Source organism: Porites lutea, chromosome 3 (assembly GCF_958299795.1).
Source record: "Porites lutea chromosome 3, jaPorLute2.1, whole genome shotgun sequence".
Classification (NCBI taxonomy): domain Eukaryota; kingdom Metazoa; phylum Cnidaria; class Anthozoa; order Scleractinia; family Poritidae; genus Porites; species Porites lutea.
This window is the reverse complement of record NC_133203.1, coordinates 12,137,950-12,165,171: the sequence shown is the minus strand read 5'-3', so window position 1 is coordinate 12,165,171 and position 27,222 is coordinate 12,137,950. Positions and strand designations below refer to the sequence as shown.

General features: G+C 41.7%; 3 protein-coding genes across 3 annotated transcripts; all 3 read right to left on the bottom strand.

The window, feature by feature from the left end:
- Window positions 1–861: 861 nt before the first annotated feature.
- On the bottom strand, window positions 862–6,653 carry LOC140931566 (uncharacterized). The gene is made up of 2 exons (XM_073381368.1): window positions 6,556–6,653; window positions 862–1,706 (listed from the first exon to the last, which is right to left on the bottom strand). The coding sequence occupies exon 2, from the start codon at window positions 1,642–1,644 to the stop codon at window positions 862–864; it is 783 nt and encodes a 260-aa protein (XP_073237469.1). The 5' UTR covers window positions 1,645–1,706; window positions 6,556–6,653.
- A 13,812-nt stretch (window positions 6,654–20,465) lies between these two features.
- Window positions 20,466–21,877, bottom strand: LOC140931565 (uncharacterized). Its single transcript, XM_073381367.1, has 2 exons — window positions 20,658–21,877; window positions 20,466–20,514 (listed from the first exon to the last, which is right to left on the bottom strand). The coding sequence occupies exons 1-2, from the start codon at window positions 21,875–21,877 to the stop codon at window positions 20,466–20,468; spliced, it is 1,269 nt and encodes a 422-aa protein (XP_073237468.1).
- A 72-nt stretch (window positions 21,878–21,949) lies between these two features.
- Window positions 21,950–22,732, bottom strand: LOC140931564 (uncharacterized). The gene has a single exon (XM_073381366.1). The coding sequence runs from the start codon at window positions 22,730–22,732 to the stop codon at window positions 21,950–21,952; it is 783 nt and encodes a 260-aa protein (XP_073237467.1).
- Window positions 22,733–27,222: the final 4,490 nt, after the last annotated feature.

Here is a 27,222-nt window from a genome sequence, read left to right as displayed (position 1 = left end):
ACTGAAGCAACGTTTAGTGAGTTGATATTCCTAGTACTTTAACAATTCGTTTATTTTGCACCAGATGTCCGAAGGAAAGACAAAGAAAAGTGAATCTATAGTAGGAGGATCGATTCAGCTATGCACATTGTTTCGCGATTTCATTAATGTACAGCAATACCCAATTTCGCACAAAAAATAGTCTAAATTTAGGATTAAAAAAGTAGATTCTGGGTACGGTTACAATGAAGCATTCAAAATAGCTCATGCACGTTAAACGTGCCTATGTTTAGTTTAGTAAGGAAAACAAGAATTCGGCATTCGCATATCTCCCAAAATCCCCCCTTTTTACGCTCCAAACGTTTGCATAACCATCGTTTTTAATTTTTTTTCTGGGTATTACAGTGATCCGAAGAGAAATTTAAGACAAAGCTTATGCAAAATTTTGGGGGCAAACAAGGTGTATTATGGGAGATGTGCAAGTGGCGAATGGGGTAAAGGTGGGGGCCTCGTGGTTCCCGAAAGCTTTCCCCTTCTACCCTTTTCTAGCCCCAGCGCGTTTCTGCGGTAAGGCACTCATAGAAGAGAAATGTAAAACGATCAGTGATACCCTGTTAGGGTAAAATTCCGACAAGCAACATGGCCTTGAAACAGCGACATAAGACTACATAAAATGGCGACAAACGACATGACGATGGGTTGAAACTGCGACAGGGACGAGAAAAATCGTCAGTACAATAGTAAAATACCGACACAACGACATGGCCTCCTCTTCAATACGCCAAACTACCGCTTTTGAAATCCAGACTAGGAATATGCGTACCCCCTGAAGAATGCCTCATCAGTATTTATATCCCACGGTGGAACGAACGCTCGCATCATTTAACTCTGCTTTACAGCTATCAGTTTGCACACCGGAAACTTGCCAAACTGAAATTTTGGCTGTTGGCAACTGTTGTTACCAAACATTGCTAAATACCTTTGCAAACGTTCCTCCGTTACAAGCGATAAATCAAACACCCCGTGCGTTGTCGACCAGTGCCAATTAAGAAGGCTTTCGATGGTCTCAAAGACAAATTCTACATCGCAACTTTCGTCACTCTTGATAATTTTGAAGCCCGCGAATAAACAATACTGCTCGATCCTGGATTTCGGTTCACAATGAACCATCTGGAGGATACACTCTACGTTTTCAGGATTGAGTTCTTTGAATGCATTCAGCATAAAGGGGGGCACATGGTCATTGTAGCGTATAGCTATTTTCCCGCCAACTTTAAGACTTGAAAACATGTCTTTAAAGACTTGCTGTTTTTCAGGCATCCAGTGGAGAGCAGCGTTGCAGAAAACAATGTCGTATACATTTGAAGCCATTCCGAGAAAGCTCGAAGCACTTCCTTCAGCAAATGATAGATTTTTTATATGCGATTGCCGGGCCAGCTGAATTCGTTCCTTGTCAGGATCGACACCAATAACCCTTCCTTCGGGCCCTACCAGCTCAGCTAGGTATACGGACAGCTCTCCTGTACCGCAGCCTAAATCCAAGATTACATTTCCGACCTGAGGGCAAACATCGGTTTGGATGAACGCCTCGCCGTATTTTTTTTGATAGGAAAACGAAGCTTGTTTGTAACCGTCAGCTGCACTGCTACTGAAAGACTTTGCCATTAACCCGTATAATTTTCTGCTTTGTCCTATGGTTTCTTTCAAGTATTACAGTGAGGCACATTCTGCAAGACAATTTTTAGTGGTTAAACAATGCGAGACTGCTAAATCGTTGATGTAAAAACGTCCTCGCAAGATCGAAATTAGTTTAACTAAATTGTGTGTTCAAAACATCGGCAGCAGGAAAAACGCTCAAAATATACAGCTATTTCGAAAAAGGTTGTCGGAAAAAGTGAACGCAACAATCCCGAAAGGTATTGTGGGTGGTTTTGAATTCCCTGTTTTTCAAAGAAGTTTGAAAGAATGACACGAGAGGCCATGGACTTATGTTTGCGAGTGCTAAAAGAAAGCAACAAAAGTAGGTTCGACAGCTACAGTGTCACGAACAGTGTATTGATCATATCCCATATTACCTTTCGGAATTGTCGCGTGCACATCTTTTCCGACAACCTTTCTCGAAATAGCTGTATGTAGACCCCACTTGAAGATCGAAAAAACTCAAAAACCAACCTTTATGACGAGTGCCTCCCCCCCCCCCCCCTCCCCTCCTTGCCACCTAGGAAAGTTAAATATGGAGGGAGGTCCGGTCTTTTTTCAGGAAAAAATCTGCTCCGCAACTTTTATTTGCTTTGCCATTTGTTACAGATGAGCTCACACCGGTGGGCAAAGTTAACTCTTCCCTCGTCATGGTACACTTTAAGGAGATGGGAGTGAAAGAAGCCCCTTGGTTTTCGTCAGTATCACATAATTCATTAACCTCGAAGTAACCATGAATGTGATAATTTGGCTTCGCCCTTACCACGACCAATTGAAACGACCATCACGGCCCCCGTTGTACAAACGCTGGATAGCCCTATCTAACGGATAAATCACTATCAAGCGGAGAGGTGTAAGGGAAAGCAATAATATTGCGTTATCCACTAGATAACGATCCAATAGATAGCGCTATCCATCGGATAAATCACCTTTTGATGAACAACTGGAACCTGAAAACCAATTCATCCATTCCCATTGCTAACTCAGACAATGGACAACCATTCAAAAATATCGCAGTCTCTCTTGGTTACCAATCTCTAAATGATAACTGAGAACCCCTAGGGTGAGATCAACTGAAGAAGTCAAAGGGCCTCGTGATATGGGGGAGCAGGTGGGGCGGCTGCCCCCCCCCCCCCCCCCTCCCCGGGACCTGTTGAACCAGACAATAAAGTCTGCGGATGGATTTATTTTCTTTAGACTCAGTTATTTTGATAAGCCATCGCACCCCCCCCCCCAGCTTTTCAGGAGAAGAAAGTTACAGGTGTATTTATAACTCCCTCTCTTTTAAACCCTCCCTCCCCTTCTCCCTCATCCATAAAGGATAGAATAATCAACCACGACTGCAACACTTCATGTGACATGTGGACTGATCCAGTATGGTTTTTCACGTGCCGGAACTTTAGATTTGTTTTTCATCTTTGGCTGCGGGCTGTGTGCCTGATCTTTTCCACTTTGTGCTCTAGTACTAATGAAGCATTGACAACACCCTTCTCTGTATTAAATTAGACCCCCCTTTCTATTAAGCCCCCCCCCCTCCCAATCAAACCTGCTTGCAATAAATACGTCCACAGGGGAGGGGGGACTTTACTTAAAATAAAGGATTTGCAGTATCTGTTGTTATTATACCGGATGAGATAATTTACCATCCAGCCTTTGTAATGTCCTTCTTCCTTGGTCCGATACGTTCCACTTCACTATTGTCAACACAGAGCAGGAAAGGGTAACCCACTCAAATGTTCCATGTTCTCAACTGACTTGCTACAGAGTAGACAGATTAACTAGGGCTTATTTGGGTTTTTTTTGTCAGGGGTGAGTAGGGTATTTGTCACCACCAATCTAAATTGGCTCCATCGCACCTTCACATGAAGTCAATACGATGTTGCCATACAACACCCAGCTTCCCCCTCTCGGTCTCTTGAAAAAATAAAATCTCTCCCTCTTCCCAATATTATAGCACTGTACAGAAAATATCTTAAGAGATTTTTTTCAGTGATTTTAACCTGTTTCATGGAGGCATTTACATCGGTAGGGAAGGCGCAATGAGAAGTGAGCAGGAGGGGGGGGGGGGGTCTAAGTATCAGGTGTAACAAGTACATCCAAAACATTGATTCAAAAATTGTCTGCAGTGGATATGTTAGTTTCTTGAGTAAAAATAGCAAGGGTCCTTTAATGTCTGTCTTCAGGGGCAGCAAAAAATAACATCAATGCAACAGAGCAAAACCTTCAAATAACAGAAACTGTCTTGTGTGACAAAGTAATATAAAAGGTCAAAAGCACATGAAAAACATTGCAGTATGACACTTTTTTAATAATTCAATAGTAATTATAGCCATGTAGGTTAGTAACATTTTATAGCAAACAAATTCTACAGTCTCTGAGACTAGTTTACATGATGCACAGAAGTATAAGGAACCTCGGGATGAACATCGCTCAAAACTAAGATAACCTAAAAGAGCTTTATAAAGTGGAAATCGCTAGGCAGGGGCATAGCCAGCTTTGTGACTTTTGTAGGCCTGGCTGACTTTCATTTCCACATATCCTGAAAATTGCACGCATCACTAGTACACGCTGACCTCACCAGCACTCTGACCTCTAAAGCTTTCTAGCTCACCCTAACAATGCATGATTAATTACAAGTGGTAGAGTGCTCAAACCAAAAGGTCAGGCTGGCTAGGCCCCTGATAGGTGAAATCAAGGACAACAAGAATTAAAGCTAGCAATGTTTTTATTTTGTAAAATTCAGCTAAACATCAACAAATGCCAGGGTGGAGAATCCCTTTCAATGACAGTATTGATGAAAGGCTGGAACACCCAGAACGATTCCCTAAAAAGTATTTTGCCCAGCATGTACCTTTTGAGTCAGTTGTTTGTGCCAGCTTGTGTTGCCCTCCTTGCCAGCTGAGCCTATAAGAGGACTTCAGTCGATATGTTTCCATGGTCCCAATCTTTGCAAATACCCGCTTTCATGCAAAATTACAAGTCAGAAAAAGCCTCCTACCCTGCCTTGCTCATTGTTCATGATCTGCATTCTTTCTCCGCTTCATTGAAAGCCAATTTGATCAAAACGACAGCATCCAGCATACAAAGAAAGTAGTGTCCGATAGCCCAGGGCTAGTGGATTTTACCATCGGGCTAATGAATTCTGTTCTTAACTTGCCCGATGGGCAAGTGAAGTATTTTGAGGAATTCATCTTACAGAAGAACTGTGAAATCAATTCTGCTCATTAAAAAATTTGGGGGGCTAGTTGAAATGCCGTTTGGGCTAGTAAATGCTAGCTTCAGCTTGCCCGAATGGCAAGCTGTAAAAATACTTTCTTTGCACCCTGAGCATCTCAACCGGAGTATAAACATTTTGAATCACCACGCAGAGAAAATTGGACAAAAATCATGCACACAAAACAAAAATTTAAACCAAAGGGCCCAGAGACACTCAAATCAACGCTCAGTCTCACTGGAAACCAATGAATATCACTTATCATTGAAAAAAATCGTGTGTACAATTGTTACTGAAAGAATCAACTTTAGGCTTTCTTGAGAACTGTCATTTTCACTTCCATTTTGAACTGAGGCATGTGCACTAAGACCAGATTCCCAAGTTTTCTGGTAATGCAAATTTCCATTTTCCCAGCGGCGTTCCCCCACTGACCAAAAAGCCAGGAGACTCTGGGTACAAGATTGGGATAGATCTGGATAGGAAGCCCTGGCATGTCAAAAGGTCAGGGGTGGCCCTGGGATTGGCAAATGCCAGACCCCTGGGCTGCGCAAAATTGCTAATGCCCCACCCTTGGAACTGATCAGGTGGGCAAATGCCCCACAGTAGCCGGGAGGGGGGGTGCAGCTGGAATTGATTGATACATTAACTCTCACACTGAGATTGGGCTGCCTGTGATTGTAACTGTTAAGGCTGGTTTCAATAGCAATGGAGTCAGAGTCGGAGTCATAATCAAAAGCGTAGGACTTAATGATCTCGTGAAAACAGCATTCTGATTCCGTTTACAACTCCGTCATTTACAATTAAGTGAAAACTGGGTTGTCAGAGGCACAAGCAGAAGCGGAAGAACTAAACCAATCACAAAGCGTGGGAACTACATTGGGATTATCCTTCCACTTCTGCTTCTGACTCCGATAATCCAGTTTTCACTCGATCTTAAACAACAGAGTCATAAGTGGAGTCAGAAGAAAATGGAGACATCCAGATTCTTCTGACTCCGTTGCACTCATGATTCTGCTTTAATGTTAACAACTCCGATTTTTGACATTCACAAGGTCATAAGCGCTCTTTAATATGATGCCACTTACGATTCCGACCCTGTCGCTAGTGAAAACCAGCCTTTCCTTTTGCAAGTTGCCTCATGATTGCTTCGCAAGAAGCATGAAACTCTGAGTAGCAATAAATTTTAGTCCAGCTTCATCAGTTTACTTGAATTTTGCTCAAGCCGACATCAGTCTGGTACTCTGAAATACAAAGCTCAGCCAAATATAACAATATACAATTCGATTAATATCAAATATTCGAATTGAATATTGTTATATTTGGCTTGCCATACACTGCTGGGTTTTTGACTCAAAATTAGCGTTCCCTTGGTCATAACCCCTCCAGCTAGCGACGCATACCAGACAGCGATCTAGCCCCGAAATTCAATCCAAGATAGCGACTACTGGTACAATAGCAGAGACCGTCCCGTTCATGTTCAAGCGATGTAGCGCGTTCCGATTAACTTGGCTGCAGATATCCAGAATTCTGTTGATTACATAAGCCTAAACAACCATGAATAAGGTAACACAACTGAATACTGCTAAATTAATTTGGGTTCCTTCTCTGGGTACCGAGGCACAGATTACTACATTTTCGGCCAACAAATACTTAAAAGAACCTACCAGCAAAGCAGGCCTCGCTTACAAATTTTTCCAGTGTCTTGCAGTGGGACAGATACGTGCAGATTTGGAGCCGAATTGTTCACTTTTTGTGGCTTTATTACTGAGCAGCGACTGTGCGCCACAATGTTGAGGTTGATCACTGACCACGTGGTGTGGGTCGGCCAATCGCATCGCTGGATTTATCACGCAGAACTCCACGCAAACATTATCTCGAATTTATATCGCCCTGTTTTTACCCTCCAAGAGGACTTCTAATGACAGGTAAGCTCTTTTAGTTTTCCATGGCAGATATTTGGTTGAGCTTTGGCCTTTGAAAGCAAACTAATTGCAGACGATGGGCTGTACTACCCTTTTCAGATCAGACATTTAGATTTAGATTTAGATACTCGCGAGCCTCTTCAAACACAGGCAGCCCAAACTCATTAAATGAACGCGGACGTGACTATTGCTTGCGAGCGGTGTTGTGTTACAAACGGTTATTTACAAAGGCTTGTATGGGATCGATCGGTTTTTCTTAAAAGAGATAAAAAATGTTATGTTTTTAAATAAAAGAAATAAATAAAAGAAAGTCTTTCTTTTAGCAGTGGAACACCAAAATAGCGCTAACTCGCCGAAAACGCTTCAAAACGGCCTGAGACGCGGGTAAACAACAAAGAATACAACAAGGCAATAAGGTACGTCGATTTGATTTAAAAACATAACATTTTTTATCTCTTTTAAGAAAAACCGATCGATCCCATACAAGCCTTTGTAAATAACCGTTTGTAACACAACACCGCTCGCAAGCAATAGTCATGTCCGCGTTCATGTAATGAGTTTGGGCCGCCTGTGCTTCAAAATGAAGAATGGCGGGTACAGTATGTGGTCCTTGGTCCGCGTGTAAAAGTCATTAACTTGAATATCTTACCCGAAACTTCATGTAAGGAGCTGAAATACTCCCTGAAGATAGCTTTTATGTTCCTGTCAATAATCCTGAAGTTTCAAGCTCCAGACATAAATATTTTGCTAGGAATTCGCAAAAAGGCGACCGTTTTCGATGGTCCTTGGTCCGCGAATCTGGTCCTTGGTCCGCGTCTCAGGTAAGCAGCACGATAAAAACGTAAAAATGTTATAGTTTCCTCACGAAAACGTGATTTTCACAGTATTTCTTGTATTTTTTTCTTTTCTTGATGCAATTAAGCTAAAGTTTTTTTCGGAAGATGCTGTGAGCATAAAATAATCCGCTTTTCTTTCAAAGACTTCTGACAACAGTCTCCTCGAGTCTCCCACACGAGCGTCGACGAGCGGTTTTTAGCGCGGTCGAAAATAATTAGCGAAATTTGGTGATATTTTTCAAGAGTCGCTAAACCAAAAATTCAGCGTCTACAGCAATATGCTTCCAACAGCAGAAATAAGTTGATCTGGAAACCTGTTCTGCAAAAAGGCAAGTCTTCCCGTTTCGTTTTAGTTATTCGTAGGCTAAGTAAACATGACCACGTAATTTACGGTGCCGCAAAAATCCAAACATCAAATTAACCTACCTGTCAACAAACTTTTGCGTCTTCACCCGCAGTTAGAAGGCTGAAACTTCGTCATATGAAAAAATGCTAATCAGTAAATGACGATATCTTTCATTATTCAACGTATTTTTTTTTTCTTGACGAAACATTTTATCATTTTCGGAAAAGACGCGGACCAAGGGCATCGGGGACTTGCGCGGACCAAGGACCACATACTGTATTGTAAACGTTATGTAGTCAACAAACGTGTTCGTTTCTCGAATCTATAATGTGTCCGCTATAACTAACTAAATAATGCCATGTGTTAGAACAATCGTTATTCTTTTATTCTATGGTATTGCACCCCATCGCACTCCTTAGACGAGTTACCGTTTTTCTGTTATTTGCGGAGGAAGTTTGACCTTTTTCGACGGTAAATGCGAGGAGGAAACAGTGTGAAAATTGGCTCGAAAAACGCGATTTGGCAGTTAAATTTTTTCGCAAGCATCCTTTTTACTGGATCTCGTAGTAGGCACAATTCTTATATGTATTATAGCTTCATTAATTTTTATTTTTTCTCTTTCTTGTCCTTTTATTCCCTTCTTCTTGGCATAGATCCCATTTTCCATTTTCTTTGAATATCCCAACCTTGCTAGTTTAAGTTGTTATTGACAGCCTTGCAAGACCCTCATTAGGACTAATTGTTCATACAGTGACAGTTTTCTTCTAACCTGAGTCTCCCATATTTTGTTTCTCTGCAGTCAAGAACCAAAAAACTAAATTTAAAGCTACAGATGAGGCAGAAGAGGAATATGAAATGAGCTTTTTGGAGGATGTGTCCAGTCTCAGATTTTCCAGCACTGCTCAATCTTACAGCTATCCCCGGGGGAACAAATAGAGATTAAGAGCTTCCTGGTAGCGATAATGATTGAAGAAAGAAAAAGTGAATTGCCAAGAGAGATGAACGACAAGTTGAAGACAAAAAAAGAACAACTGCGACAAAAGGCCAAAGAAATTAAAAATAAAAAAAAAAACAGTTCTCAAGGGCAAGTGGGTGGCTGCCCCATTGCAACTTATGGCTGGGCAGCTAGACCACTTGGCCAACCACATTCTGGCTGAGGCCCAAAAATGAAAAAGAACATTCATTGAAAAGAAAAGTTTATGAAGTAAATATAAATGTTTGTATTTTTTTTTTTTTTAACAAAGTCAGTGTAAGATTTATTAATGTACATATGGTCAATATAAAAGACAAAACAATTCATCAAATTTCTCTTATTGTGTATAGTCTCTTCTTACTCCATTGTATCCACTCCATCTCTTATCCTACACTTCCCACACTAATCTCTGCATGAAACATGCTAGGTCAGGGCAGGCATCCTTTTTCAAAACAGCACCACCTGTATCATACACATATGAATTTCCTCTTCATCTCTCAAGTATTCCCAAGTAAGGAAGCACCTAATTTTGAATTAATCAATAATTATTAGTAAAGGCATTAAAACCCCTTATCTCTTCATACCCCTAATTATAGGTTAAGAGTTATTGCCTAAAGAAGCACCTCTTGCGCCATGTGTTATTTCCAAATAAAGAAGCACCTGATTTGAATTAAACATTACTAAGAGTAAATAGATTAAAACCCCTTACCCCTATAAATAGGATAAAATGTATTTCCTAAATTAAAATAATAGAATAAATTCTAAGTCACGTGTCAAAATATTCACACAATTGATTTTTGATCTTAAAATCAATATCTAAATGATCCACCTGTTTACCTGTTTTAATCATACCATAACAATGACAAGGCTATAAAAAATGTATATTAATAAAAACAATACAACAGTAGAATCAAAAAAAGGCAACTATGCGGGGGCCTTAGAACTGTTACAATGGCTAATTAACCACCTTCTAGTCTTGTAGCAATTGTTTCTTTACTGAGCTACGCATACCGAGAAATAACCACAGAACTGACAGGGCCTCGAAGAACGATGGATTTGAACATTGTCACTTAATATAACTAACAATAGCATAGAGTCAAAGTCAAAATAAAATTAAAAGCATAGATGGTAATGGATTTAACTGATGCCCCTCAGTACACTCCCACTCCCAAAAGATCCGCTTCCTTAGTACTTATTATTATACCTTAACCTAATAAACATGCACAAGAGACTATAAAGGGGACAGAGAGGGCATCCCCCATATACACCCTATTCCATAGGTAATTCGTCTCGAGTTATTTTTAACACCACAGATCTCCAGGGGGATTAGACAACAGCCAATCACATAGCGCGAACGTGTTCCGCGTGGATGACCCACGCTGAGAGCCACGCGTCCTTCACGTAATGACGCAGAACAAAATGGGGGAAGACGCGGAGAGCGATTTTGCTATTCCTTTTGTCGACGAAAACGACTACAGCGAAATTTCTGCGAAAGCTGTGTCAGCGAAACCGAAATTAAAAAAGAATCGCCCTTCCTCTCTTGTATAGAGCTAACAGTAGAGCAGGGAAATCCTTAACACACTGAATATTCTCTCAGGATCATTTATAATTTGCAATTTGAAGAGAGCAATTTCTGGTTTGATGTTTATTTTTCTCAATCTTTATAGCGATTATTCCTACCCACTTACTTTGTCAATTGTAGGCGAACCCTCCTAAAGCTGAATTTCAAGGAACCATATTCAAGCTCAGAAAGAGAAATAAAATTTCGTCGTTGCTTATTCACATCCTCCATAAAACGCGAAATTAGGCATTTTCACGTCGTAGTCGTGCAAAAACGGGAAAGAAATGAACAAAAAAGTGTGTTGCACGTGCGAAGTTGTTGTTTTGCTAATTAAACCTATTGTTTTTCTGACGCTCTAGTTGTCGTCCGCGTCGTCGGATCTTAAACTCCCTAAATTGTACAAACGACCGGTTTCAATAGACCGGCGAAATTTCTCATTTTATTAAAGCACTGAGGTTACGACAACTTCGAGTTAAACTGATTTCACGGGTTGTCAAAGAGTCCAGCGATTCCTTTTTCCCAGGTGAGCACCGACTCATTTCGCTTCAGTATTCAGGAATGCTCTCGATCTTTGTACGCTTTCATTGCCTCTCGCCCGACGTGTTTTGCACGGCGTTTGGTCATGTGAAACCTCCACGAAACATCCACGCCTCGCGCGAGGTAACTTTATCCCGATTCTAAAAATAACTCGAGACGGATTACCTATGGAATAGGGTGTATATGGAGGATGCCCTCTCTGTCCCCTTTATAGTCTCTTGACATGCATTGATACTTGTGGTGTTGTCTGAACTCATGTAGCTGTTCTTGAACTATGGTGTCTTTATTGAACTACACAAAAAGTATTGTTATCTAAAAGCATCTGGACGTATTCAGTGAAGAACTGCACATATCTACAATGACAAAAAGGGAAACAAAGCATGCGACTCGTAGAACCACATACACGAGAAAACCACTTTCGACATCTTACCTTCTTGTCGGTTTTTACAGGGCTAAATCTTGGGCACAAGTCCAGATACTTAGACGTAGAATACAGCATGCATCTATTCCTTCCGCCTTATGACTAAAATTCCTCTCATGAATACGCTCTTGAATGGGCTTAAGGTGGCTCGACTGGATTTTTTTAGGGGGATACCTCCCAAGTTTGAGCCTTAACTACGTCGGCATGAGTAAAAATATGGAAAAAAGGTTACCATAACTGTATTACGTAAAGATGAAAATTTTTTATGATCTAGGTTTTATTACAATCGGAGTCGCCATGGCAACGTAATGACGCCATTTCGTTTTTCATTTATCTTTTTGTTTCTCTGTACCAGGAGTTTTTTGAAGAAATCGCTTAAGGGAGATGTACCTGCCATAATTGCCTCCATTATGGCAAAGTTTGAAGAAATTCTATGAGAGCGTTTTCGAAATATTTTGAAATGCAGTTTTAAGAATCATAAAAACAGTGAAATAGCATGCTAGCCGAACAATTCGCTAATATTTTAAGAAAATGATAAGCTTTGGGAACGCGGCTTCATCTCATAGTGGATTGATACCATTGAAAACTGCATACAAAAAAAGAGGGGAACTGCTCTGGGCGATCGCGAGTAAGAAGGATTTTATTAACTTGTATTCAGATGCTTTTGATACAGTTTTTGGAGGTAATTTGGTCCACGCCTAAAAATTTCGCATTTTTCCAAAAACCGCTCGATAAATTTTTTTATAAATTCGACAATTCCGAGATCAATCGTCAAAAAATATTCTCTGCAAGTTTTAAGAACATTGAAAACGAGGAAGGCTTTTAAATAGGGCCTTAAATATAGCCAATTTTCCCCCCAGATTTTGTGTTTACAAGCGAGCGACCTCATTATTCACTGGCATTGTTTTCAAGTTTCATATACACGTGCACATTTAGCAAAAAGATAGAATTTGCATCAAAAAGGACCCTCGGTTAAAGCTCCGGGATATGCTAATTACCGGGTAAAGAGGTTAGTGATACATTATAACATCAGAGCAATTCTTTGTGAGAGTTTCTGTGATGTTATAACCCGATTAAGATAATTAAGTATTGCTTCCTACACGATGAGCCGTGACATTCACCGTTTCGGCTCTCATTGCTGTCTGTGACTACAAGCCAATTATTAGCATATACCGGATATTTCTTCGGAAAGTAACTTTTGATCCAAATTTATATCTTTTGCTACTTGTGCACGTGCATATGAAACTTGAAAACAATGCCAGTGAATAATAAGGACGCTCACTTGTAAACACAAAATCTGGGGGGAAAATTGGTTATGTTTGAGTCCCTACATAAAAGCCTTCCCTGTTTTCAATGTTCTTGAAACTTGCAGGGAATATTTCTTGACGACTGATCTCGGGATTGTCGAATTTATAAAAAAATTTATCGAGTGGTTTTTGGAAAAATGCGAAATTTTAAGGCATGGACCAAATTACCTCCAAAAACTGTATCAAAAGCAGCTGAATGCAAGTTAATAAAATTCTTCTTACTCGCGATCGCCCAGAGCAATTCCCCTCTTTTTTTGTATGCAGTTTTCATTGGAATCAAACCACTATGAGATGAAGCCGCGTTCCCAAAGCTTATCATTTTCTTAAAATATTAGCGAATTGAGCGGCTAGCATGCTATTTCACTGCTTTGATGATTCTTAAAACTGCATTTCGAAATATCTCGAAAACGCTCCCATAGAATTTCTTCAAACTTTGCCATAATGGAGGCAATTATGGCAGGTACATACTCCCTTAAGCGATTTCTTCAAAAAACTCCTGGTACAGGGAAACACAACAATAAATGAAAAACGTAATGGTGTCATTACGTTGCCATGGCGACTCCGATTGTAATAAAACCCAGATCATAAAAAATTTTCATCTTTATATAATACAGTTGTGGTAGCCTTTTTTCCTTATCTTTACTCATGCCGACGTAGTTAATGCTCAAACTTGGGAGGTATCAACCCCAAAAAATCCAGTCGAGCCAACTTAAGCAGATTCAAAAGCCCTTTCACTCCCGTTTGAATAAAATTACACGCTCTCGTGATCCGCACAGCTCGAGGTCCAGTGGCAAATGAGGCCAGAGGGGGCCCAAGCGTAATATGAGAGTTTGTATGGGAAATGAAACTTAGATGAAATAAATGAACTAAAAGCGGTAAAAGTTATCAATGATATGTAAATATTGTTACTTGGTGCCGTTGTCTTTGTTTTTACGAAGTCTCAGCGCGATTTGAGTTCTTTTACATCATTTGTCCTGACAGTTTTATAATAAGAGACTACCTATAAACCTAGTACTTAAAGAGAAGTGCAAGAAGTGGACGAACGTGCAGAGAACTGCAAAGCACGTGCTGTAAAAGTTCCCCGAGGAACAAAGGAAAACTGGTGGTGGCCCAGGCTAAAAAGAATTGGCCTCGCTGTCAAATCAGTACTAACATAAAAAAAAACAATCATTAGTTACCTGCTGTGGGCTCAAGCAGATCTTCGTTGGCAGTTGTAGCAATCACAACACGTTTTTCCACCTTGTTATACCCCTAAACTAAGCAAAGGGTTCAATATACTTGTTATGTCTTCACAACTGAACATGGCGGGCATATGGTCAACAGTTTAAAATGATGTAAGTGACGTAACACATACACTACATAACATCTTTTGTCAGCAAGGAACTCTGAATTTATGAAACCAAAGACGTCCTGCATTTAATCCATTTACGAAGACCACGTTGTAAGTAGCTACACTCACAATTTTCGTAAGTGTGCACTTAAGCGGGGAGTCTGGTTAAAACCTTTTTTTTCGTTTCTTGGGTGATGGAAATCATCACATATGGAATTACTTGATTCGACTTTCTCTTAAACAAAAATCCATGACTTACCAACCAAACCCACCCTGAACCTTGCACTGCCACTGATGCTGTGTTGAATCTTTCTTTAAAATTCTCAAAGGAGCCAAAGTCTCGCTTGATAGCTTCCAGCAGGTCACCTGGTGTCAGAAAACATTTTACTCAGTTTACTGTGAAGGTTCACCACAACCCTCATTCTTCATTTACACGAAGAAGCTGCAAAGATTGATTTTTTCTGCTTTTTTGTGAGAAGTGAAAGTGTATACTCGATGTATAAATGACTAACAGTTTTTCTCATCCACTTTTTGACACGTACGTTTCTGAGAATATTCAGTCCAGCGGATTAATATTTTTACTTTTTAGTTTAGCTAAAAGAAAAGAATAATGGGGATAGATGAATGTCAATGGATGAAAAATATCCTTCCATATAATAATGATCGATGACTTTTTTGTTCATCTCTGTTCAAGATAGAGTCTATTCACAACTGGTTTTTATAAACCCATTAGTCTGGTAGTGAGGAAATGAAAAAGTAAGCAAACAGTTAATTTTTTCTTATTATACCTGTTGGTTCACGTCCACCGTTAAGAGTAAGACACATCCAAAAGTAATTGTGATTGATGAGCCCTCAAAGTTAAACTTAAGGACTGATGCTAGAGCTTCCATGGCACTTCCATCACCTAAAAAGAAATCGCATGATTTAATAAAAACCAGGTGCGTAACACAGTAATGCTTTAACCATCTGTGGGGGGAACTGCAAGGCTTTTGCCAGTTACGTCTTGAAGCAGGTGTACTGTGTTCCCGGTAATATCTCAAACAGTGTTTATAGTCTTGTTTCTTTGGCTACCCACATATACCTACACTTACAACATCAAGTGAGATCATCTGAAATGATTTACACTGATATAGGTTATTGATTGCCCTGAAAAAAATCGCGAGATGGTTGAGCCGTGCTTTTGTTTTGTTTTTCCTTCTGTTAGTAGTAGTGTAGGGCGCACCGGTTACTCCACTTTTTTGCTCAGGAATGTCATTAACTTGCGCAGGAATGAATTAACGCCAATGACGTCATAACCTTTTGTCTTTATCTCATGAGTAAAATGCGCAGGAATCTCATTAAGATAAGGTCGTGTGCTATTTTTAGTTGGTTTAGGTTTTCTAGTTACTTGTGGTCGATAAACGTCTTCGTTTTCGATTGGTTAAATAGAAAATAAGAAACGTTTTCATTGGTCAATTCATAGTGTCTGAGGAGTAAAGTCAAACTTGTCTGTGACTCAGAATCACTGATACGTAACGTAATTATGCAAGTCCTATTTCCTGCTGCTGTGATTGTCCTCACTGATTTTTGGTGGGCAAATCGTGCATAATGAAGGCAAAGACAAACTAGCTCTTTTTAGCACGAAAGACAATGTTTTACTTACCCCACACCCCTACTACTCCTCCGCAATTGATTTATTTTCCCTTTTTGATTTTACTTTTTATTTTCAATTTCCCTCCTCCGTTTTTTTTCCCTCCTTCACAATTTTAATATTTTCCCTCCTCATTCTTGAATTCCCACCTTCTCCACAATTTTATAATTTTCCCTCCTCCTCCTCCACCACATTTCTATTTTTTCCCTCCTCCTCCTCCACCACCACCATATTTCTATGATTTTCACCCACCACCACCACCACCACCACATTTCTTTTGTTTTTCCTCCACCACCACCACATTTAAATTGTTTTCCCTCCACCATCACCAGATTTAAGTTGTTTTCCTTCCACCACCACCACCACCGCCACCACATTTCTATTGTTTTTCCTCCACCACCACCACCACCACATTTCTATTGTTTTTCCTCCACCACCACCACCACCACATTTCTATTGTTTTTCCTCCACCACCACCACCACCACATTTCTATTGTTTTCCTCCACCACCACCAACACCGCCATTGCATTTCTATAGTTTTTTCCTCCACCACCACCACCACCACCACATTTCTATTGTTTTCACTCCTCTTGTTGTTTTCCTACCAAACGGGCCAAAAAGGCCAACCTCAGGCCAAAATCGCCAAAAATCAGAGAACCGGAACTAGGACAATCACAACAGCAGGAAATAGGACTTGCGCACAGTTACGTTACGTCTCAGTGATTCTAAGTCATAGACAAGTTTGACTTTACTCCTCAGACACTATGAATTGACCAATGAAAACGTTTCTTATTTTCTAACTAACCAATCAAAAACGAAGACGTTTATCGACCTTAAAGTAACTAGAAAACCTAAACCAACTAAAAATAGCAGACGACCTTATCTTAATGAGATTCTTGCGCATTTTACTCATGAGATAAAGACAAAAGGTTATAACGTCATTGAGGTTAATGTATTCCTGCACAAGTTAATGAAATTCCTGCGCAAAAAAGTGGAGTAACCGGTGCGCCCTATACTACTGTTACTTTTCTTTTTTTGTGTTTTATGGGCTTTTTAATTATTAGTTTCTTATTTATTTTTAAATGTTTATTTTCTGCTTGAATTTGAAGGGGGGGGGGCGGCAACACGATCTGCGCGATAAACGAAATATATCAGCAACTCACTGGAACAAGGGTACAGGAGGCAATGCGGCAGAAAAAACATGCAGGAAATGTCACAGGTTTAGCGACAACATTTGAAATACACAACCAATTCCGTGAGAGCCGAGCTAAATTAGAGAGAGACCTCCAGATTTTAAGATTAATCAAAACTAACCTTGTGGTAGATGTCCTTGGAGGATACAGTCGCAAGGGACTGAGAGAGCCGGCCGGAGCAACTTACTACCATGCTCGGAAAAACTGCTACAAGAAGAGTGTTAACCATCCTCGGAGACCCAGGGGCAGTCAGTCAGTTTTCAAGCACAGGCGGAAGAGCCCCTGGGTACCGACTCTCACCGGACCATTTCCAAACGGTCAAGTGAATGCTGTCTCCTGATTGGGCACAAAAAATGCTTTGTATTATTGTGCCCAATCGGGGAACAGCATCTCCTGAGTTCTTTTCGTGAGTTCGTACACGACGCGACAGCTATTGACTCGATCACGGCTTGTCTGGCTCATGCACCAAAGAAAGAAATGCACGCAGTCAGGAAACTTTCAGTTTGATATAAACACTTTATTTCAAAATACTGGTTGGTTGTCTTTACACTAGGCTGTTAAGTAAGACTTAAGAGCCGCTAAGTTTTACTTAACCAAAAATTGGTGTGTGAAGGCCTAAGTAAAATCTCAAGTAACTTTGCTTTGCATCTCATTAAAGTCGGAAAGTTGAAACGGTTCAAGAAAGTTTCAAGCGACTTGAAAACCATCCTTATGACCTACTTAGCTGACTTGCGGTTTTGCGGTTTCTTGAGCTTTGAGAAAGGCGAGACATGTCAATCAATCTTAATTTTGTTGCGTGGGAAAATAACCTGAAGTAAAAAAGAATCGGTTGTGTGTGAAGCTTTATTTTACTTGAAGTAATTAAAACTTACTTGTCTTGAAATATTTCTTAGCTTATTTAGGCTCTAGTGTAAAGACTACCACTGTCTGCCCGAAAACTAAAGACGCTTTTCCAAAAATACAAGCTTGAGCTTACAACAGGTATTCATACTTGCATCGATCATGCCTTCGTAAATCTTAAGGAGTTTAAGATTCCACGACAGCTGACAGCCACGAAAACGTCGCATGAAAAGTGAATTCACATTTTTCAAGTCTCTATCGTGATTCTCCCAACTCGCTTACTTTGTCAAATGCAAGCGAACTCTTCTGGAGCTGATTTTCTATCAACCATATCCAAGTTCATAAAGAGAAAGAAAATTTTGTCATTGTTTGTTTACGTCCTTCACAAAACCTGAAATTAGGCATCTTCACGTGGTAGTCGTGCAGTGACGGCAAAGAAATCTGCAAAATGCGTGATGCACGTGCAAAGTTGTTGTTTTGCCTTGTCAAGCTATTACTTTTTTATTATCTCGCCGCCGCCGCATCTTAAACTTCCTATTATCTAATTATTTACGATACATTGTGATCCGTCAGAAACAGAATTTTCTCAGTGCAAAATGAATTGTTCCTGCTGATAGCATCCGAAACGCTTTTCGACTCATCGGTAGGTCCTTCGTTTCTGGTTAGGAAAGTAGAAAATGGAAGTTTCCCTTGTACGCACAAGCTTGGTGAACGAACCGGGCAACTGTGGCGACATAATACCCATCGTGTACGAACTCACGAAAAGAACTCACGAGAAAAATGTTCGCCGATTGGGCACAATAATACAAAGCATTTTTTGTGCCCAATCAGGAGCCAGCATTCACTTGACCGTTTGGAAATGGTCCGCTGAGAGTCGGTACCCAGGGGCTCTTCCGCCTGTGCTTGAAAACTTTCGTCGCGCCTTTTCTCCCGGCCCGACTGACTGCCCCTGGGTCTCCGAGGATGAGTGTTAACCAACACGCAAAAGACTTGTTGCATTTATGCCTGCTTTTTTGTTTTTGTTCATTTTAGTGAGGCAAACGCATTAAGCATTAAAGCATTTTGGTGGCATTTTTCTGAGAAACAATTACTTTTCAGAGAAAATAAAAGTATTTTTAGATAAAATGAATTTATCTTTTACGAAAAAAAAGACTTCAAAAAAAATTCAAAAGTGTCATCCTAATAAACTCAGACCCTACTCCTTACAGCCATAGGATCATCTTTTTTGCTGTTTTAAAACTATTAGCATGTATACGTATGCCACTTGAATGATTTTGTTAGTGATTTTAAAACCTTATTTAAATCGCTTAGAATGAATAAAATGGACTCTCTATAATGAGCATTATCCGAGCATTTAAGTGACTTTTTTTTGCAGGACAAGCATTTAATTTGGAGGCTGATTGGAGAATGAAGGTGGAGCATTTTATTGGGGGGGAAATACAAGGATAATAGGGTAGGTTTCTCTTGAAATTTCAAGGTGCTGAAGTGAATCAATCTTAATGAAAGTTTCAGACTGTAGCGTCCACTCATAGCTACTTGAAACTGTACTTTAATCAGTTGTTCACTTGCTAGTTCGTTTCTAATCTGCACATAACTTGTATTCATTCCATTCACAAATTGCACGTGAAAGAGAAAGATTCGCTGAAATAACAACAACGCGACTATTACAAAGATGATATTGATCGAATAACCGAAAATACTGCATACTTACAAGTTATTGTGCCTTCTTAATGGAAAGGAAAACTTGTCCTAACGAAACGACAGTATAACTCCATAACAAAACATGTGCTTTTTCGTGGGAAAGAGCGCCCGCGATATTTTGTGTGCGGTCACCGAAGACCACACCATATAACGTTTATTTTCTGTCTCTTACACGCTCCCCCCCGAAAGACGACTGGGGAGTCTTTCTACTTTAGCACAAACTAGTACTGAGCGTACAAAAAACTAGTCGAAACTATCCGATCAGTACAAAGTTCCTCAAAAGTTCCCTCAGTTATCTTAACCTTTCGGAACAGTTCAGACACTTCTCGGTGCCCTTCCTACACACATGAACTGGTAGCTTCAAAGAGGTTTTGGCTGCTGTTCCAAGCCACCTAGTAACTGCTCTTCCAATAGACAGAGCTTCCGGACATCTCTGCGGTACGCTCCGTCCGCTGTTCTGACGACAACTTGGCGTACCATGCCTTCGCTATCAGGAAAGGTTTGCTCGACCAAGCCCTTTGGCCACTGACCCCGGGGCAAATTCTTGTCTGCAAGCAACACTAAATCTCCCACTTTAAAGTTTGGCTTAGGCTGTAACCACTTCTGGCGTTCTTGGAGCGTCGGCAGATATTCCCTTGTCCACCTCTGCCAAAATTCATTTGCGAGAAGGTGAACGTGCTTCCATCTGGCTTTGAATCGATCTGACTCATCGAATAAATCTGGGGATGAAGACGGGTTTCGGCGCAACAGAAGGATATGGTTCGGTGTCAGTGCTTCCAAATCCTTTGGATCATCAGAGACCGGCGTGATTGGCCTGTCATTCAAAATCTTCTCTACTTCAATGAGGAATGTTCTCAGGGTTTCTTCGTCTACGAGGCGTTCTCCCACCATAGAATGAAGGATCCTTCTGATAGACCGTATAAGTCTCTCCCATACGCCGCCTTGGTGACTGGCCGCGCGTGGGTTAAATTTCCACTCAATTCCTCTCCTGGTCAACTTCAACTGAATCTTCTCCTGATCCCACACTTTTAAAGCGTTGACGACGTCCAATTCAGCTCCTCTAAAATCGGTACCGTTGTCACTATAGATAATACCTGGGGGGCCTCTTCTACCAACGAAGCGCAGAACGGCATTGATAAAACTGTCGGTGGAGAGGTTGTTAACTAACTCTAGGTGAACTGCTCGATATCTTAAGCAAGTGAAGATGCAGCCGTAACGTTTGTTCAGAGAAGGGTCTCTCCTTGATCTTGTGTTAGGTCCTATCTTCACGTAGAGGGGCCCGAAGTAATCCAACCCAACTGCAGCAAATGGATATACGAGCCTGTGACTGTCCCAAGACACTCTAACAACTGGAAGTGGTGCTGTCACTTGTTCTCCTAACTTGGCGTTCTGACGTTTGCACACATGGCACTTGCCAAGAACTTGCTTTATCGTGGAAACTGCATTCACGATCCAATAGCGCTGCCTAATTTCGGCGAGAACTTGATAGGTTCCTACGTGTCCATTCAAGTGATGATAGTGGCGAGTTATCAACTCAGACACGGGGTGCTTTGCTGGCAGTATCATCGGGTGCTTGGCATCATATGGCAAACTCGAGTGATTCAATCTTCCGCCGACACGTATGATTCCTTCATCTTCGAATGGCTTAAGTCTGGCTAGTCTGCCTTTGATGACTGTTTCACTTTTCTCATCAGCAAATGACTGTTCCTGGACGAACTTCACAATTTTCTTCTCCGCTTTGTCCACGTCATGGATCGATAAGGTTTTAGGACTATACTTCACACTTCTATCTTTGTCGTTCTGGCACTGGGACTGCATCGGTCTGTTGAAGGCTCTACATAGCCACCCAACTATTCTTCTCAGTCGATCCCACGACGAATATCGTTGGAACAAAATGCTCCAGAAATCCGCACGAACTGTGGATGCTCCAACAGTGACTTTCTCCTTTTTCACTCCTTCGTCTGTATCTAGGAGGTCTCCCAATTCCTCTGGAGGGTGCGGGGGCCAATCTTCAACTTCTCTCCACAAGAATTCTGGACTACGGCGCCACCTTTCCAGTTTTCCAGTCTCCGAGGCTTTGATCCCTCGGGAAGCATAATCCGCAGGATTGAGCTCTGATCGTACATGCCGCCACTGCCCTGGATCTAATTCTTGACGTATGACAGCTACCCGGTTTGCGACGAAGGTTACAAATCTTCGTACTTCATTGGCAATGTACTTGAGAACTATCATAGAGTCAGTCCAGTAAGTCACACTGTTAATCTTCAGTCTTCCATCTAACTCTCTCGTTATGACCTTGTTGACTTTCGTTGCTAGAGTAGCCGCTGTCAACTCCAGCTTTGGTACTGTAACAGCACTTTTCAAGGGTTTCACGCGAGACTTCCCCATTACGAAACAGCAATGAATTTGCCCCTGACTGTTAACAAGACGTAAATAAGAGGCTGTCACATAACCATGCTCTTAGTATGCGTCGGCGAAATGATGAAGCTCTACATGTTTCACTTCACCGAAGTCCTTTGGCTTAAAACATCGAGGAATACTGAATCCTTGTAAGCTCATAAGCCCTTCTCTCCAACTCTTCCAACGTTCACACAATTCTCTTGGGAGCTTCTCATTCCAATCCAACTTTAGTTTGCACAATTCCTGATTCATTTCTCTTCCAGGTAAGAGTAGGGGGCTGGCGAATCCGAGCGGGTCATACACCGTTGCAATAGATGATAAGACACCTTTCCGATTCTCTGGACGCTCCTTGTCATTCACAACAAAGTCAATGGTGCCATGTTCAACATTCCAGTGGATTCCTAGTGCTCTATCTATAGGCAAACTTTCTGATTTCAAATCTAAACTCTTAATGGTGGGTGCTCTTTCCTCCACCGGGAACGCTGACAACACGCTGCGAGAATTGGGAATCCATTTTGTCAATTCAAAGCCTCCTCTCGCGAGTAACTCCTGGAGCTGCTTACTGACTTGTACTGCGCGTTCTGAATCAGCAAAGGATTTAAGCAAGTCATCTACGTAGAAATCCTTAAGCACGGCATCAATTGCCTCTTGGGAGAAGTCTTTCTCATTATCCTTGGCCGTCTTTCTGAGGGCGTATCCTGCTACGCTCGGCGAGGACTTTGCTCCAAAAATGTGCACGAGCATTTGGTAAGTCTTCGGTCCCTTTGACAGGTCACCATTCGGCCACCATAAATAACACAACGCTCCACGATCTTCTGGTGCTACGAAGACCTGGTGAAACATTCTCTTAATATCTGCCGTAACTGCAACGTCATCTACTCGGAATCTCAGGATCACTCCTATCAGGGTGCTGGTGTTTTCAGGGCCTCTCAAAAGTTGCTCATTCAAAGACGTTCCACCACTCCTTGAGGCACAATCAAACACTACCCGCGGTTCTTCGGGTTTTCTAGGATGCCACACCGCGTGATGAGGAAGGTACCATAGCGGCTTAAGCACTGGGACTTTGTCATCAGGTACCCGTCGTGATGCTCACTCGGTCAGGTACTTCTCCATTACGCTACTGTACTTTCGGTGGAAAACTGGATCCTTCCGCATCTTTCTCTCTAGCCAACTTAACCTGCTTGTGGCCGTCGACAGACTCTCAGGAAGGTCAGGCTTTCTCTTGGCGAAAAGGAAGCTTAAGCTGATAGTGTCCGTTCACTAAGGTCGCTGACTGATCCATAAGTTCCTGTGCTTTACGGTCCTCAACAGACATGCCTTCCTCAGCATTGGCATCAGCTTCAACAAATTCCTCATCATACATGCGCTCTAGCTGAACGCTTAAGCTATCTTGGCCGGTGCGAGTAAAGTTCATGTGAACACGGTCCTTAACGGTTTCTCCAATCGGGCCGTGGACTGTCCACCCAAGGGGCGTCCTCACTGCAACAGGTTCGCCTTGGTCTCCTTCTTTCCGATCTAACTGCTTGTCAATCAGGTCTGGGCGATCGTTTCCTATCAAAATTGTCACTTTCTTATCTCCTGTTTTGGGTAAGCTAACGTCACAAAGATGAGGCCAACGCTTAATATCCTCGTTTGTGGCCATTTGTCGTGCTGAAACGGGAACATTGCTTGTAGTCAAGACGTTTTCGAGTCGGAACTTTGCATCTCCTTCTAACGATTCAATTTCTAACTGGACTTCATGACCATGTCTTAGCTCCCCGTCCGCACAGTTGGTGGTGGTCATAGTATAGCTGATTGGCTTCATATCCGTTACACCTATTTCACGCGACAAACTATCTAGACAGAGCGAGGCGTCTGAACCGCTGTCTAGGAGAGCGTGCGTTATGATCTCTCTGGCGCCTCCCGGACATCTAATCTTGACTGGAACTACCTTAAAGCATACTCTGGGTCTGCCCGCTTCGAGCGCAGCAACCGTCACCAGATCCTGTTCCCTTGCACTTGCCATCGAAGGGCTGCTATCCTTCGTGTTGGGCGCTTGCACATTGCTACTGTTAGCTGAACCTTCCACCGCATTACTGCTGGGATTTCTAGGGTTCTTTTCATCAACGCTCTCCGACGGGAAATGTAGCAGGTAGTGGTGATCCTTGCCGCAACCTGATATTCGGCAGGTGAATCCCTATCACATTGTTTCGCAGTATGTCCTTGGTCAAGACCAAGCTTACACAGTCCACGTTGACGAACAGTCTTTAGACGGTCATTCAATGAGGCACTTCTGAACTTTCGGCACCTCCAAACATTGTGAGGTCCGGAACACTGAGCACACTTCCAAGGGGGCCTTGGTGATGTTTTCTGGCTTAGGCAGTTCTGGTCAGTTTGAGTCGCAAGGGTAGTAAACTTGGGAGGCGGATCCTTTATCTTGTTTGGTTCCTTTTTTTCTCGGTTACCATGAGAAGAGGACCCTAATTCTTGCCCGTATCTATTGTTTATACGATCTGCAACTCTTCGAACAAATTCAACAAAGTCCGCAAAGTCCGCTCGACCTTTTCGCTTGATGAGATCTCCTGCTTTATCCACCCACTTCCTTTTCAGGCCCTCATCAGGGAGCTTTCGCATCAACGAGATTATGACATCTTCGTTGTCTAACCGACTCACGTAGTTGTGACCCATACTGGTCAGGACCCTCCTAGCATCTTCCAGTCGCCTTACAAACTCCATGAGAGTCGTCGCATCTGTTTTACGCACTTGAATTTCTCTCAGTTTCTTCATGTGGGCTTCTACTATCATGTGAGGCTGGCCAAAGTTCTCGCTAAGAGTTCTCCAGGCTTCTGTGTACCTTTCACCCACTGTCAAATTAACACAACTCCTAATTGCTTCTTTAGCTTTGCCTGAGCACTGAGCTAAAAGGCGTGTCAGTCTTTGAGACTCATCAGACACCTGGTTCTCAATATTGTCTCTAAAGTTCGTAACGAACTCCACATACTCCAAAGGGTCTCCACTGAATTTCATCAACTCTACTTTCGGTAAGGATGGCCCTTGCTTGATTGCTTCGGCAACTGCCACCCAAGGATCAGGTTGCATGCGTGACTGCGGACTAGCTCGCTGCTCAAAAGGAGGGGCTGAATAAATGTACGTTGATGTGGATTGCTGAGGAGTGTCGGCAGGATAGAACTCGGTTGCTGATGCATCTAAACCTACAGTTCGTGGACTACAAGGCCATGTAGGCATTCCTGGTGACTGGTGCATCGACATTGGTGATGCCGCAACAGCTGTGGATGTTGCCCTTGGCAAATTAAAACGAGGTACATAACTGATAGGCGTGCTGAACTTAGTACAAGTAATTGGAGCCTGGGTAGTTAAACTACTAGAACTCGTCTTGTGAATTGCAACTCTTCCTACGTTTGGACCAGAAGTCGTGACCGCTGACCCTGATGTTACGTAACTCGCAGTCACCAATGAAGAAAGTGAAGTTTGGGCAATATCTTGTGCTGAAGATGTTTGCATTTTTCCATTGTCAACAACTGGCTGGGATTCTGAAGAGGGTGTGGCACCACCCGTAACAGGCTGTGACAAATGCCCCTTCGCAGGAGGATAATTGGCACTATGCTCTTTTAAGTAATCATTCATCCCATCCTTCGCTTCATTCTCTTCGCCGCGCTCCAGCAATAAGTCAATTTCCGCCTGCTCCATCTTAGTTTTAGCACTCAACAGCTAATTTCCTGTTTAACTCTGCTTTACTTCTTTCTACTTCTTCTAATTTGCGTTCTAGTTCCTGCTTTTCCTTTAGGGTGTGCACTTCCAATTTAGCTTCTACTGCCACCCTTCTCTTCTCTTTAACACTGCTTCTATTTGACACACAACTTCTCTCGCTCTTGTCAGACCCATGGCTCAATCCAGATTCAGAAGGAGGGGTACCTACTCCCTTTTTCCTCCACTGATTTATGAGGATTTCTAACTGTAATTTCATTTCTCGTTCATTCTGATAACTGTCAATAATAAATTGTTTTTTCTCTTCATCATCTTCAGAGCTCAAGTAATTATCATGACTGACAACAAAGTTACGAAATGCTTCTTCATACCTGTAAATCTCGACTTCCACTCCACTTATCTGTGTGCTAGGGCTTAAAATCAATTCTTGTACACAATTTCGCCGTTTCCGCAGTTCTCCAAGATACCAGTTTCGCTGACGCTTCGCATGAACCGCTTTCTCGACTCGAACTTCCAATTCATCTATTCTTTTGTTCGGCTCCCTTAATCTAACAGGCCTGGAACTACTGCCTTGTTCTACCGGATCCTCGCCATAGAAACCAAATTCCACGTTTCCACTTGTTAATGATGGCCCTACTTGCTCTCATCAGCTTGGAACGTGCGCTGAGGCGATTTCTCTGTTGGCGCCGAATCGGGAACATTTTCCTTCTGTGGAGTCACGTGAGTCGCTGCTTGCTCGCGTCCACCTTTCTTAGCACTACTTTTCGATTTCTTGCGGAAAGTTTGGTCGAATGGATCGCGCCCCGATCCATTCGACCAAAATTTCCGGAAATTTCGGTCCAAAACTCAATGGATCGGTTCGGTCCAACCGGAAAAGTTTCGAAAAAACTGGTCCACCTTTTGAGGTGGTCCACTTTTCCCGGTCGGACCGGTCTGAATTTTGGTTGAATGGATCGCGCCCTATAACTCCATAACAAAACATGTGCTTTTTCGTGGGAAAGAGCGCCCGCGATATTTTGTGTGCGGTCACCGAAGACCACACCATATAACGTTTATTTTCTGTCTCTTACACAGACATTGTTAAAAACATCATGAAGATTATGTGATGAGGTTTAAAAAGAATTCTGTCGAGCCGAGCCGTTTTAGAGATAATACAGAAAAATGCTAAAAGTCAAAATTTAGAATAAAGCTGCACTTAGACAGATGTTAAGAACTCAGGTTAGTTCTCAGAATCGCAAGAAGGAAAATACACCAAAATTTCCTAGCATCAAAACATGATCTTGACGCTACTTAAGATTAATGTGAGTTATTTAGAACTTTTTTATTAAAAATTATATCCGGCTATTGAAAATATAGTTTTGAAATATATTTGTGTTTTCTTTGAATTCAAACATACAGAATTTTTTACTTCTCACAGAGGTTATTTGCTAAACACCACACTAAAGCTCCTAGTGTCGGACTTTCAGTAGCAGGTCTAGATCGCTCAAAATTCGGATTTTATTGATTTCAAAGTTTTTTGGTTTATTGTTGTCATAGTGATACCGATTTTACTTAAAACTCTGTATTTTGACAAACTTCAATTTATAGTCGATCACTGGTGAAAATGTTGTAGCGATCGGACAAGGATA

Excerpts from the sequence above, each read along its gene's own strand:
- LOC140931566 (XM_073381368.1), bottom strand. The coding sequence starts at position 1,644 with ATGGCAAAGTCTTTCAGTAGCAGTGCAGCTGACGGTTACAAACAAGCT.
- LOC140931565 (XM_073381367.1), bottom strand. The coding sequence starts at position 21,877 with ATGGGGAAGTCTCGCGTGAAACCCTTGAAAAGTGCTGTTACAGTACCA. Across the intron at positions 20,515-20,657 it reads TATCGAGCAGTTCACCTAGA|TGTGGGATCAGGAGAAGATT; the intron begins GTTAGTTAACAA and ends ACGCTTTAAAAG.
- LOC140931564 (XM_073381366.1), bottom strand. The coding sequence starts at position 22,732 with ATGTTTCACCAGGTCTTCGTAGCACCAGAAGATCGTGGAGCGTTGTGT.